Source organism: Nestor notabilis, unplaced genomic scaffold, assembly GCF_000696875.1.
Source record: "Nestor notabilis isolate BGI_N333 unplaced genomic scaffold, ASM69687v1 scaffold17846, whole genome shotgun sequence".
Lineage (NCBI taxonomy): Eukaryota > Metazoa > Chordata > Aves > Psittaciformes > Psittacidae > Nestor > Nestor notabilis.
The window spans coordinates 26432-41785 of record NW_009933570.1 but is presented as its reverse complement, the minus strand read 5'-3'; the positions used below and the strand labels follow the sequence as shown (position 1 = coordinate 41785).

General features: G+C 47.4%; 1 protein-coding gene across 1 annotated transcript in view; it reads right to left on the bottom strand.

The window, feature by feature from the left end:
• Window positions 1-14651: 14651 nt before the first annotated feature.
• Window positions 14652-15354, bottom strand: part of LMCD1 (LIM and cysteine-rich domains 1) — a 13638-nt gene continuing 12935 nt past the window's right edge. Inside the window, exons 5-6 of the mRNA XM_010016944.1 lie at window positions 15284-15323; window positions 14652-14810 (exon numbers count right to left, since the gene is read on the bottom strand). Coding sequence (XP_010015246.1) covers window positions 14652-14810; window positions 15284-15323 — 199 coding nt within the window. The remainder of the gene's footprint in view (window positions 14811-15283; window positions 15324-15354) is intronic.

The following is a 15354-nucleotide window of genomic DNA, read 5'->3' as shown; positions in this document are numbered from 1 at the left end:
GAATGCTGAAGGATGTGGCACCCAGGGCACTGTGTACACCCAGGGTGGTGCTTCTGTCGGGCTGGGGAGGCTCTTGGGGTGCACACAAGTGTTCGAACTGCTCAGACCACCGCACCTTTGATCCAGCAACAATGGCTCCCGTTTCTTTGCTTCTGTCTGTTTTGAATTCATAAGAAAATAATAGCTGATGTCCTTAGCATGGCCAGCAGCACCCACCCTGCAGCGGGTGCCGGGAGCATTGCTGTAGCTGTTTCATTAGTCCTCTGCTCACACCTCAACCCCTACCCCAGAGCTGGATAATTTCAGTGATGTCTCACCACCACTTTCAGATGTGGCTTGTGCACTGGCTGTTACCTGGGAAAGATCTATGAGCTGTATGAAATAATAATAAAGATCTCTATTTTATTCTAAGCCACTTGCAGGAAAAGAGCTCCTCTCTGCATTAAACCAGATAGAACAAAGGAAACACTGGGATCGTGGGTATCCTCAGGGGCATACCGTGTAACAGCACTCTTACAAACATGGTGCCGAATGAGGAACCTGCATCTGGAGCAGGCCTTGGCAGGCTGAAAATTCTAGTTTATGCAGTAAATAATTAAAAAAAAAAATCATCATCATTATTACTGACATTTTCTAAGCAGACATTAAAAACTGCAGTTAAGAATGGGAAAGCTGAAATCCAGCTGGAAGTTACCCAGAGCTCTGGATCTGCTGTTAACGGTGATGCAGTCACAGGGTTGTTACTTACAAGGAGTACAAGAGCAGCAACTGTACACCATTCTGCTTAAGCCAGACTTGGAGGATAAGTTGCATGAAATAGTGACATCTGAGGAAACATGGTGTAACCTGGACCCCACTGATGGTATCCATAAACTCAGCAGCAATGACTGGGGCACTGCAACCTCCAAAACCTCCATGGTGGCCAAACGCAGCCCCCTGCATGATGTCCTTTTCCACTGCTATCCCCAACACTCTTCCTGGGCTTTTTGTAATAACCACTCAAAGCACCTCTCCTTATCCTAGTTCCTACCATGCAGACACTGGCTGCCTTTCATCACCTGATGAGGTGGTTGGCCTCTGCATATATACTCAGAATTATCTTTGCATGCAAATACAGATGTGAGCTGTGAGGCAAGGGGAAAGGCTTAAATTAATCAGTGTTTAAGCAGTGCAAAAGAAAGCAGAAGCATTGCTGCACTGGCTTACAGGAAAAGGCGTTGATGTGCAAACATCAAGCATGACCCTAAACCTCCGGTGAAGGGAGGAGGTGAGAGGACACTGTTGAGATCTTCCAGCATCACCTGCAACAGGGGGATCAGAGTGAAAGGCAGACCAGTCCCTGCTGTCCTCCTATTCCCCTGAGAGGTCCACAGGTGATCTGGGACCACCATTGTCAAGAAGCACCTGCAGAGCTTGGGGCGGGCTTGGAGGGGGCAGTGGGGACACCAAAGCAGCCAGAAGGGCCAGAGACTTCTGGGATTCAGGCAGAAGCCCCCGGAAAAGCTATTTGCAGCTATCTGGTGTGAAATTTTACCAACAGCAGCCAAAACAGGCAGCAGACTGTAAGTCCTGTACTCTAAGGAGCTGGTGTTCCTGCACAGATGCTGCGCGCTCTGCTTTCTGCCGGCTGGGAGCGGGCTGCGTGAGCAAGCTGCAGGCTCTGTAGGGGCTGTGGTTAGTGTTTAATACCAAGATGGTGGTTGCCTGAGGCCACAGACAGCCCTTTGAAAATACATTTTGTCAGAGGCCAAAAGCGATGCAATGGCATCCTGTTAGAACCAAATGCATCTGGTTTGGGTTTTCAGATTTATCCCTTGATCCCTGCCATCAGGGGTTGGTGCTTTGCCAACCCATTGTTTCTCAGTTGAAAACAGATGGATTGGGCTAAAAATGTGACTGCAGTCAAAACCAGCCCAAAGTATTCCATGTCAACCTGCCGGCCAGATGCAGTTGTAGAGATCAGCCCCTCTGCCACATGAGGGCTCTGTCCCCTGCATGGTGGCTGCACCATGGACTTGGGGACAAGGCACACGACAGACAGGCTCAGGACCTATCTCCAGCCCTGGTCTGAGCTCGTGTTCCCAGGGCAGGCAGGCATAGCCCACGTTTGAAATCTATAAGCCCATCCATTTCTGTGCTAGAACTGATTTGCCAGACCCTGATTCACCTCTGCCTGGAGTTGATTTTTTTTTCACAAACTAAGTGAAATCAAGAACCAAGCTGATCGGAGAAGTTAATTCTGATGGAAGAGGATAAATAGATTCTCATTTTCAAGGCAGCCTTTCTAAGTCAGATTTTTGGTAACTAAGAACCATGAAGAACAGCTATTTCAGGGAAGACACATTTATCTTCATACAACATTCTGTCAAAACTGGTCAAAACGTAGTGTTAGCGTTTTGCAGGAGCTATCGATGTTTTAAAATGTGTCCTGATTTAAAAAAGAAAACAAACAGACGACTTTTTTCCCCACGCAACAGCATTTGTAGGAAAACCCTTGAACAATCCTGGGTTCTTTTAGTGAAAGATCCTGGGGAAAAATTTCTGGTGCTGTAAATAGATACTTTTCCCTGGATTCTCTGATCTTTGCCATGAGGATGCTGTCCACAGTCTCCATCTCTCCAGGACTTATGCTTGCAGCAGCCCTGACTCTTTCTCCAGGCCTCCAAAACCTGATGCCAGAAGTCTTCCCTCCAGGCATAATGGGCCAGGTTTTCCGTGCTGCTACTCAACTCGCTGCAGCGTTTCTGAGGGGGAATGCGACCTGATGAGTTTAATCACAGGATACTTTCGTGCTCTTCCAAAGCACGAGAAGTCATATGAGGGACTATGAACTGGGATATTACAACCAGAAATACAAATGCCATGCCCTGCTGAAGTGTTTAAAGCCAGACCAAGACAAGAAGAATAATATAAAAGGAAGGAATGGTTTTTCTCTTGAAGATTTAAGAGTAGGCTGCTGCCTCAGGTAGATCAGTTTCATTGAACCTGCCACAGGGTGTGAAAGAGAAAAGGACAGGATTTCTGGAAAAAGTAAACCAAACCAAAACAAAATTGGGCCACCGATGCCATCAGCTGCACCCTGCTCCTTCCTATGGGAAGAAGTATTGCCTGGGACACTGGCCTTATTATCATAGGTACAAAAAAGATGCTCCTCTTGAGGAGCAGCTTTACTTCCTACCCTAAATGAATGTCTGTGTCACAGTATTATGGTCTGGGCATTTCAAACACCAATCAGCAGCGAAAAGCAGTGTCTATATGTGTAGGCTGCAGACGGCTGAGCACTGACTCATCCCAGCCAGCTCCAGCATGCTGGAGAACAGGAGCGAGGAGTGTAGTGAGAGCCGGTGCTGTCTGCATGTCACTGGCTGGTATATGGGTCCACGTGGCATTCGTTGTGGTGAGCGGAAAGCATGTACCATTTTTGAACTTTTATGGTTTAAATATTGTGCCCAACAGTCATGTAAATTCTTGTATATCCTAAACAAAGCAGAAGATGCAGTTTCTTTGCTGGTTGCTTTCAACTGTAAACACCGGGATTTGATTTGTCTAACTTTTGTCCTTTTTGGAGGGGAAAAAAGTCTTAAAGGATTAAGACATTTGTAACTTTTTCAGTCTGTTTGTACTAAAAAAAAAAATCAAAGGGCTCTTCTTTAGGCTGGTGTGCCTCAATGAGCACATCCCTGGCATATTAAGGAGGGCAATGTGGGTACCGGGCAGCATGGTCACCCAGGTTAGAGCTGAGGCAGCTTCTAGAACTACCAGGAACTCCTTGAGGTGGCCTTTCCTCAGGGGCTTATTTCCTGTGCTGTGGGTTATTCTTTCTTTATTTGTGGTGCCTTGGGGATTTGCAGAGTTTTATCAAGAGTGTTGGCATTTCCCCAGGCAGCCACTCGTGCTGCAGCAGCAGGACGGCAAAGAACAACAGGGAGAGGTCTTGGTGTCCCTTTGCTTTAACCCAATATGATGTATTGAAACAAGGCCTCAGCCCAGGGCTGTGCACATGGCAGTGACCCAGGGCAGTGGTTTGGTCAGGCAGCACCCAGGGAAAGGCTCTGCCACAGCCCCAGGCACGACCTTACCCCCTCTGGAAGCTAGAGGACAAACCTGTGGCAGTGGTTTTAGATAAGCCACAATAGAAGCTCTCAGGAAGAGACATCATCTCATAAAGGCATCTGTGCTTTTCTTCCTGCTTGCACCCAGTCTTCTCATTTGTATAGTTTATGGCCAACCTCTGCTTTTAAAGAGGTGTCTTAGAGATCTAACATCTGGTGACAGAAGGTGGCGTTCTGGATGCTGGTATATCAAGGTAACACCTCCATATCCTTTGGGCAGTGCTAATATTTGGACAGTGTTAAAATACAACCAGTGTTTCTTAGTTTAGATTAATGTCCTGGCTGTGCCCCAGCCCTTGCCAACCTGCAAGACACTGCCTGGATTTCCTCCCGGTCCTCCAACAGCACAGAGCTTAGGGCTTGACATTGGCACTTGGTATTTAAACAAAATACACATTAATATCTGTGGAAGTAATGCCTGAGTAATAGCTCAGGAACAGACACGATTAAGGGCTGTGGAGAAAAACAATTAAGCTCGTCAGCCAAAATATTAGGAAAGCAACTCTGCAAATACCTTTTTTTTCCTCTCTCAAAAATAGAGAAGGAGCCTGAGGTGGGTGGGAGCTGTGCTCTGAATATTCATGGGGTATTACAGGTCCTCAGCAGCGTTGGTTTGCACAGAGGATAAGGAGGGCCAGCAACTGTTAACCTTTGCAATTTAGTCTTTCATTTCCCCCATTAGTACACTACAGAAAAAGCTCAAAGTGGTGGTCATGGTGTATTAGCCCTGATAATGGCCGTGTGAAATGAGGCTGAACTCCCTTGTTTGCCTGGGCCTGAGCCGGGGGGGAGAAGAGCAGGATTTTCTCATAGCCCAAGAGCACTGGCAGCCCCACAGGGGCAGGCGGAAGCATGGACCTGGGATGCGGAATTGTTGGACACATGTGTTCCCATGGGATGAATGCTCTGACCTTTCGTCCTGAGTGTCGGAGGTGAACACGACAGGTCTGCTTGCTGACCAGCCTTGGGGGCATCAGGGCCTTCTTGTGTCATGTTCATTCTGAGTCTATCATTTAGTCAAGATTAAAAATCAGATGCAAAGAGCTGCTGACTGACCCCGCAGGCATTCAGAGGGGTGTGCATGCTTTAACCTTTACACTCTGTCACAGGCAGGCAAATAAACTTTGGTACAAAACTTAGAGCTGTTTTGGGTCAGGTAGACTACTCAGGAAGGCTTATTTTTCTCACCGGGCTCTTTTATGTCAGCACATCCAGGCTCTCCTGCCTGCCTCTCTCCCCATTTTTGGGCAATTCTCCCTTTCTCCCTTATTTGCAGGTTCTTTTTTGGGTCTGGTAAGCAGTGGGGGTTCCTATGTACTGGATGCCAGCACTTTATAGGATGGTGCTACTAAAAGCAGGCAATTCCTCCCCAAAGCAAAACTCCAAACTGCAATGTAGTTTTGCTTCAAATAAAACTGCATCACCAAGTAGTGCAGATCTGGATTTACTCATGGCACGCAAAGTGGGAATGTGGGAATGTATTAATTTTCTGGGGGATCTAAAATATAAACAGGTATGTAGAAACAGAGTAGTCTCTTGTAGAACCTACTCCAGCACGCAATGGGGACAACTGAAGGTTGTCACTGGTTGCAGACTCAAAGGGCAGATCCACATCCCCTCTCTCTGCTACTCCTGGTCTCCCTGGCAGGCACTGGCAGCAGCTGGGAAGGAGTCGGGAAGTGCCCACACTGCCCATAGCTGCCCGCTGCAAGGCTGCAGGTCCTGTCTCCATTCCTGAGCTGCCTCCACCCTCGCCCATGCTCGCTGTTGGCACTCACCCTGGAGGTGCGGTTTGGCACCACGGGGCATGGAAACACCCATGGAAAAAGCAGCCCGAGAACAGCACGGCTCTGTCTGTCCCGTGGCCCAGCTCATACAACACCCATCTGTTTGCTGGCCTCTGCGTTCAGAGGAAGCACTGGTGAATGAGAAACAAAACATTTCATTTTGGTTTGTGGCATGTGCACGTGTGCAAGGGCAGCAGGAAGCATGTTTGGGCTTGGTTTGGCTTCCCCCCTGCCAAGAAAAGGAAGATGGAACTCCAGCATTATGTCCATTTAAGGCCACACAGACACCTTGCATGGTTTGAGACAAACTGGCTCTTGGAAAGTTCCTGACCACAGCCCAGCTCCGTGAGGCAAACACAACCCAAAAATGTAGTCCCTGTGCTACTGACTGCTGGGATGCTGCCCATGGCTGGGCTGGGAGACATGGGGAGGAAGAGCCTCCCCATGCTGCCCGGGGTCACACAGACAGGATGGGGCCATGCACAGCCCTTCTCATGCACTAATACTCTGAAAAGCAGCCCAGATCCGACAACTGGGTCTCCATCATGGGAAACCACCTCACCCCTTGTGCATGGGAGCAAAGGCTCCATGCCCATGGGATGCAGTGAAGATGGTATCCCTGGGTGAGAGCAGGGTGCAGTGCAGCCACTCTGGCACGTGCCTGGCCACAGCTGAACAAACTCTGTCATCACCGGGTTTGCAAGCCTGGTTGATAGGAACACAGTGCTTGCTGGAGCAATTACCATTTTTCCATCCTAACCTGTCCTTTCTTGTTTTTCCTTTAGTTTGTCATCACATGGTTTAAAATATCTTTTGTTAACATGGGAGCTGTGGTGGTGTACCTGTAGAGGGATGAGCACAATAGACTTGGCAATAAACTCGGATAACTACACAGTCATGGAGAAGCCCAGGAACACAAAGGAACTTCATTAAAGCACAGCTCTAGTGCAGACACAAGGAAACCACTGTACTTACACTGTTTATAAACTGGCGGATGGTGTTTGCAGAGGGATCCCCTTGACCCACCACTACTTTTTACTGTCTATTCTCCACCCCAGGTGGGCCGGTATTCCTCCTATCCCCAGTGCAGTGGCACTACTGAACCTGCTTGGCATGACTCCACTCTCTTCCAGCCACAGGAAGGTCCATCCCAACATTAGGCACAGTCAATCTAGCAAGAGTAGCTAATTAAAGGCAACTTGTTATTAATTTGGAGATTCCCAGATTATGTGACTGTTTAGTCCCTGTAAAGTCACCAGAAAAGAAGAATTGCTGCAATAAGTTTTCCTTGGATGTGAAAGATTACCTTTATTTTCTGAGTAAATTCAGCACTGTAAAACCAGAAGGCTGGTGCCTTTCAGTTGAATGGCTTTTGAGTCCCATTTCACTGAAAGGGCTGTTTTTCATGCCTTGTCAATCTAAGGAAATTTATTTAGGCAGTCTCAAGGGAAGGTCTTGGCCAAGTATTAATAGGCCTTTTCTATAAAAGAGACCTTTATTCACTGGTCTTTAAGTTGGCCTGTGTCTCGTTCAGCTTTCAGAGTTCATGTGCAGAGAAAATGTCTGCCTTTGACAGTTTCCATGCTTCAGCGCCGTCGCGGGGCTCTGGAGGAATTTGCTAAGCTCGTAATGAAACATCTGGCTCAACTATAACACAGCTGTGCACGATGCCTTCTCACCCCAGCAGTGAGGTGCCGTAGCCCTCACCACAATGGGCATCTCAACTAATGTGGCTTGGTGCAGCCTGGAAGTGGGCAGCATGCTGGGTGATTCACAGGTGCAAAGCATGCTTTCTTACCCCAGATCTGTTCTATTTTGCCAGCTAAAAGAGCATCAGGACAGAAATTGCTCATGGAAAAGCCCTTTTCCCCCTCTAGATGGTAGATGGAGCTAAAGCACGGGCAGTTGGAACTCCAGGGGACTGAGCGTGCCTGTAGCATTTGGGACCTCCAGACCTGGACTCGCAATGTGGAGGTTTTGCCCTGTGCCACCCCACAGCCACCTTCCTGCAGCTCTCATCAACACAGGCTACTCACATCGAGCCTAACAGCAAAGGATGAGCAGGGGCTACCCAGGTGATCCAGTGGGACAATTTCTAGCAAAGGCTGTAGAAAAGCAATGTGAGAATTATCCTTGTCAAGCAAGTGGAGGAATGAAGTATGTCAGCATGGCCACAGCTCAGCCTCACATTAGCAACCAAGGCTAGGTGTGCTGTACATGTCTTCCTTGCTCAGTGGGGTTACCTGTCTGCAAGATGCTTTGAGCTGACACCTGGAAGTTGCTTAAACAAGTATGAGTGGTTATCCGAACACTATTCATCATGAATTGTTCAGAAGGCACTTTGCACCCTGGTTCCCTTCAGTTTTCCTTTATTAGCAATACAACACAGAGCATGGATATGCAAAGTCATAGATCAGGTATTCCTGCAGATGTGCAAGCCAGGACAGGATAAGTACCATCTGATGAGCACTGTGCCATGGGGTTGCTGGAGATCCTTGTCTGCATCAACTCTTGAAATGGGGCAACAACACGTAAAAACATCATTGTGGAGACATTTACTTATTTGGTGATTGGCTGAAGAAGTTGAGTTAAAATGTAAATAACAGCTCAAATGAGATTTATGTATAATTAACCTCACTTTTTATAGAATAACACATAGCCATATGAACTTTATTTAGCTCGGCCCTAAAGCAGCAGCTGTTGCAAGCCCCTGGAAGAGTGTTCCCACTGAAACACACCAGTACTTCATGAATACTTGTTTTTTCACCTCTTAGTTTTTCTCTCCAGGGCTTTTATGCAGGTTTTATTGTAGTGTTTATATAGCCACCTTGCTCTGCCTGTGGTTTATGTTTTTCTCACCTGAAGCCACTGAATTTTGAGTTTTATTAGCTACAGATATCTGAAATCACATTCTTCTAAGAATTGACTGTATTAATAAAAGTCTTTAAAAGTTTCTGTTTAATGCAATTGTCTTCCACCCAAGTATCAGATTCTTACTGAATTATGCTCGAGATCAACAACTCTTCTATAGCTGTTACTACCGAGATAAATAACAATCTCATAGATTCCAACAAGTCAGGACCAAGTCTGTTCATTGGAGAAGTATCCAAGCAAACAAGTTTCTTTCCTGAAGTACACTGTAAAGGAGAACACTGCTTAGCTTTTCTTGCCTGGAATGATGTGAAATACAGCCCAATCACTCTCAATCCAAACTTCCAACTCTTGGGCCAAAGCACAGCAGCCTCTTCCAAATGGAGAAGAAGAGTCTTGCAGAGCAGAACTGCTCTCACACCCAAAAGCTGTGCACTGCAGGAGGAGGTTAGAAAAGCATATTTTTCCCCTCTTTTAAGGGTTTTCCTACCTTTTCTGCACAGTCCCAGAAGCCTAGGGTGTGCAGAATTGGCCCCAGGCCCACACACCATCTGTGCCCTGCAGCACCCAGCTCTTACCCTGTCACCACTCACTTATTCCCAATGACAGGACTCCCCTTTCACCAGTTCAGGGCTCATAAATAAATCACAGTGCCCAGGTGTTTTCCATAGACCCTTGAGGGGAACTTGTTAAATGCCTCCAGATCTGCCTTCCCTCTGGCTCTGCCTAGAGAAGCCTGTGTAAAGCAGTGATGGGAGCAAGCCTTGCTGTGAGATGCCAACCAGCTTCCTAGCCCCTTCTCAGCACTGGTGAGTTAGATGACATTTATCCTTAAAGGCATAACAGTAAGATGCTGTCCTCCTGTCTCAGGAATAGCTAATTTTCTCCCACTCATCTGAGTTGAGAAATTTTATTTCAAATTTTATTATCCTAGTCTAGATATTGCAAATATAAACCAGGAGCCAGTATTCACTTAAGCAAAGGGCTCCCTTCCTTTGAGCCCTTGCTGTGGTGGATAAAGGCATCGCTCTATTGACTGCTCACTTCTTGTCTTTCTCACAGGGACCCCCTTGCAGCTGGGTCCAGTTCCTCCTCTGGTGCCAGGGGATGCATGGTCCAGCAGCAAAGGCAGATGCTGTGGGAACCCTGGGAGAATGAAGGTGATCTGAAGGAGGTGCTGTCCTTAAATAGCCTCTGCCTTTACACTGCTGAAATCCTCCCAGATCACAAACAGACGGTCCCTTCTTCTTCCGCAAATATTTCTTAAAAAAAAAAAAAAAAGGACCACAAATGGGACAGCACTGCAAATATTTGTAGATTCAGATCAGTTCAGCTTTGAACAGCTTCAGCTTGCAAAACTGAACTGTGGTTTCCACCCAGTCAGTGGTTATTTTCTCTGCTGGTGGGTTTTGCCCTCCTTCCACCCCCACCCCCCCCGTGATCTTGGCTGTGCCTGCAGTTGGGGGGAGCAAGTGAAGGACCCCTGTGCTCAGCACAGCCCCTTGTACCCCAGCTGGGTCATGAGGCTCACCCCTTGGCTGCTGGTGTAAGCCAGACTGTGGGTTCCAGACCAGGGCCAGGGCTCTGGCACAGCCAGTGCTCTCTGCCAGAGCTGCTACACACCAATACTCATTTCTCCTGCACTAAAGAGTTTGTTTTCTAAGTGCTTTCCCTCTCAGACCATGGTGAGGAAATTCTGGGGGTAACTGCACTCACTAAGCCTGTTAAATAATTAACCTCAAGGAAGTAACATCACTGGGCAATGAGTTAATTTTATCCCAACAGAAGCATCCACAGATTTTGCAAAGTCAATCAGGAAGCTTTCCCAGGAGCCCCACAGCCAGCTCCTTGACAATAAATGCACACTTATGCAGGCAGGGCTCCCTCCTGGGCTGTGGCTTTACATAAGCAGCAGCATCTCTGACCTTCCTCCCTTGCCCCACTGTAGCTCCCACACTGCTGCCTTTCCTTTGGGCAGCACGCCTGTCCTTAGACTGGGACGGGAACTGAAGCAAGACTTGGGAGACTTTCATATCCAGGAAGAGTTTAATTGCAGTTTCAGGAACATTTTCATGCACTGTCAGTCATATTTAATGTATGACAAGAACAATTATACAGAACATTTGAGTTTAAACTGGAGCTAAATGTTCATATAGGAGGCACAAAGGCTTTGTGCTCACCATCTTTGGCCATTGACAGTGGGAAATAAATATGTTTGTCCTTTGCAGATTCACAAATTAAAATGCTGGTAATAGTTACTGAAATACATGGTGATAAATTGACCGTTGGACATTTTATCCCTATGCTTTCATGAAAGCATTAGATGGATATTAAAAACCCACCATGTGAGATGTTCAGCTCACCCATTCAGCTCTTATGGACTGCTCCGACCAGCACGCACCAGTGCCTTGTGCCATCCTTTGTGCCACACAGCAGCATTTGAAGTGAGCAGCGTCCATGTCTGGACACAGCTGGGGCACAAGATGCTTTTCAGATAGTCACACAACAGTCTTTGCTCGCAGTCTATCCTGTTGTATGATGTAACCCTGTGAAACATATCTGGTTTTGTTCATTTTCTGGACAGACCCCAATATGCTCACTGATGGTTCTGTATTAGACAGGCCAGCACGCCTCTGTAAATGTAACTTCCTTGAAAACCAGAGATCATGACCTACAGAAGGCAGCTGCAGCAGCTTCCTTCATTCTAGACGATAATCCATAGCAAAACACAGTGCAATGTCTGTACTTGGCACAAATATCTCCTCATGGTTAAGCTGAGTTTCAATTTTAATATCAAAAGTGAAGAATCACATACAGTTTGAGCTATTAGATGCATTAATTTCAAGCAGTTGCTCCTAACACTTGAGAGGTCCAGGATTTTGTTAAGCTTTTTAATTGCAGTGATTTTTCTAGCAGACAGTATTTCACAAGCTGCAGAAATACCTGAAAAGTTTGAGTGGATGCCAGCAGTCCAAGAAGCCTGAAGCAAGCCTGTGTATGCTGAAACAGGAACTTCAGAGAAAATTTACAGTTTATAGATCAAAAAATCAAAACCCAAACTAGAACATGCTATAGTGGCATCTTCTTTCAAAGTAGCCAGATAAAGGTGTTAGTGATAGAGGATTGTGTTCATGGAGATAGACTGTGCAAGAAGTTGATGCCATGTGTACACTGCGGACATAGTACAGCAGGATAAACCCAACCAAGGTAATACCGTTGAGAACAATCCTTGTACATAAGACAGACCATCTCATTCAGAGACCATCCCACTGCAAGGAGGGTGGTGGGATGACCCAGCTCTGCCCTCACAACCCCACATCAATGGCTGGGGACAGCGGAGGGTTCCTCACCCTCAGGGTGGACAGCAACACAGTGCTGGACATGGAGGCAGGCTTCAGTCTCGGCATTACACCTCCTGCCCCACTGCTGCACTGGGGTGCCAGCACTCCCCTCTAAGCTCCCATTCTTTCCCCATGCATCTGCTCTGACCTTTACCCAAGCTCCCACCACGCACATTCTTCTTCAGCAGAGAACACAAGAGCCACCTCTTCTCCACTGCCTCCCTTTGAGTCTCTTGGTTTGTTAACCCTGGCTGCAGTGGAAGGGGCTCATTTGATCACAGTTCCTGCAAGGACTGTGCAGCCAGCTGAGGCAGAACAAACAAAAAACACCCAGGGAGAAGACTGCAGCATGCTGTGATGGCAGCCGTTTAGTTAATAGTCTTTCACGTTGACAAACTTGATGTTTTGTTGATTTTATTTTTTCCATTTAATTTCCTTGCAGGCACCTGTGCAATGGCCATGCACCTACCTTGTAGGCGATCACTTTAAGAGGTAACCAGCTGTGTTGCAAATGGACACTGACTTTCCATTAGGGAATGCTGTTTCAGACGTTAATGCCTGTGCTGAAAAGCCTTTCATAGGTGGTTCACACTATTCCCATCACTGCTTACACTGAGTGTATGCACTTTTGTCTGCTTTAACATCACAGGGTTTAGAATGTGTCTTTAAAAAAAATTTACAAAGCTGTAAAAACATTTTCCTTGAAACAAAATGAAGAAGAGGCAATAAAGCTAATAAGCACTGGGCTTTATTTTTCATTCATTCCCACTTTACTTACAACCAAAGTGCCTGTACCCAAGGCTGATCCAAGGGAGCTTTATTATTCCTAGCACTGCTTGAGGTCTATGCATCCTCTCGACTTGAAGCATCCAACCCTCGCACTCAGCACATCCATTCATTAACCCGAGATGGACGAACAACCCCAGGAGCACAAGCACCACGACACACTGCAACACACGTCCATCACCCCACAGCTACTGCTGTGGCTGCCACCTTGGGATGTTTCTACTCCATTGCATCTACTCCCTTTAAATACCCCAGCATTTCCAGGAATAGCAACCACACAGCAGCACAGGGCTGGACAAGGCTTAAGAGGCACTCGTGCCCCACAGCTCAAATGCTCCAACCCTGCAGCAGGTACAGTTCCCCCCAACTCTCATTTGAAAGTTATTTTATCATAAGCAAGCAAACATCCACAGCATGGAGCATGCTTTAAAGAGAAAACAGCATCTTCTGTAGCAGAAAGAAAACCCAGCGATTGCAAGCTCCTTGCACATTCACCTCTGCAAAACATATTCCAGTTCTCTGGCAAATAATGTACGTTTAATACAAGAAAAAAGACCGAGCACACAGACATCTGCCAGCCTGGACTAGCTGATATTTTCAGTGACTACCAGAAGCATTGCTTGATGTAGGGAACAAATACTAACGGCAGAGACTCAGTGCCAGGTCCTGGGATGGTGTCACCCCTATCAGATCAGGAGGTCACAGGCACCTTCCCTAGGGATGGGAGAGTTGTGGGACAAGGAGCAGGGCAGAGCCCAGGGCAAGGGTGCTGCCAGCTCCAAGGAGAAGGTACAGTTCCTTGGTGCTTGGAGGGGGTCAATGACATATTACAGGCAAAACCTGGCACTGCAGCATTTCAGGCACAATCCTCCCCCAAGACAGCTTAGGCTGGAAAGCTGCTTTCTATAAAATTCCTGGTCAAACCCAGCTGAAATAAAAGGCCCACGCTTTAAATGCTTAATGATCTCCAGCACTGCAGTAGAAGACAATGCTGCTCTGTGGAAACATGCTTGCCTGCAGCAACAGGAGGTTGAAGGCAGGCGAGAGGCTGGGAACACAAAACTGGGCTCCTCATTTCAGGGCTAAAGCTCACAAGCAATGAGCAATCACTGCCCTGGCCTGGGGCAGAGCTGCTCCCTTCCCATCTCTCCAAAGTTAAACCAATCTCCCTGTATGCCAACTTATTTTTACATTACTGTACGCTAAGGAGGAGAAAGCTACAGCTACACGTTGCTGCAATTTCGTATCATTCGCTTTCAGAAAGTGATCACCCAGGTTAACCGAATTCCTCAAACCCCTTGCTTTAGTACAGCTGTCAGCAGCCTGTTGGTCTAAACTTCCAGTATGGATTTCCAAAAATATGAATAACCCTTGGTTTTGACCATGGCCATAGGTTTCGTATGCAAAAAGTGACTTTTGAGATGTGTTATTTCCAAAAGCCTGTTGCAAGATCATAGTCGTAAGAAGCTTGAAGAGACTTATAAGAAAACCAGCCCTACACACAACCTCCTTTCAGTCCCTCCTAGTCAGATACACCATTTACCTCCCACCCACAGGCACGTGAGTTCCTTTTGCTTCCTCCCCAAGGAAATGATCTCCTGAAAGCTGTGTTGGATGCAAGGGGGCGCTTAGTTGCTTGCAAGTGAATAGTCAGGCTCTTAATTGTTTTTTAACCTTCCCCTTCTCATGTACTTGTCAAATGACCCCAGTTCGGGGACCTCAGGGACCCCACTTTGCCCCAGGCTGCTCCCTGCTCAGAGGTGTTTGCTTTTGCTGCAGGTCATGCACAGGAGGCTGGTGTTGTCCAGAGTGAAGGGTTTGCCACTCAGCAGTGTCTCGCACTCCAGGCAGGCAAAGTGCTTCTTGTGCCAGGCCATCCCTTCTGCCTGCTGGTAGTCTTCTGAGAAGATGATCTACGGGACAGACACACAGTTGCTTATTTCCACTATCCCACCAAGCTAGAGCATGGCAGGAACAGGGAGAGCCCACCCCATGCCTCCCACCAAGCTATCAGCCATGGAAGCCAGGCTTCAGGAAGAGGTAATTAAAAGGCACAGGACCTCCGGAGCAACTGAGTCATGGGCTGCAATTAAGTCCTATAAAACCATCAGGTTTTAAATACAGCTAGAGCTGGATTGTTGCTCTCAAATAGATAGAGCATCGCCAGCTGAGACTGTCATTAACACCATGCTGTTTCACCCCATTTTCTTTAGGCACTTCCAGTTCCCCAGAGCTGCAAGCCCTGGTGATCAGCACGAGAAGGATGCCGCTCCCAGAGGGCATCTCAGGGGGCACAGGTAGGCAGGCAGGTTAAGCAGCAGGTTAAGAAGCCCTGAATTAGCCTGCACCAAGACCCCAGCGCAGTCAGGGAGCAGCTTGTCCTTACCTCATCGCAGCCGGCGCAGCGCGGCCGGAGGCTCTCGCCGCTACGGGGCCACCCCACGCCGGCCCCGCCAC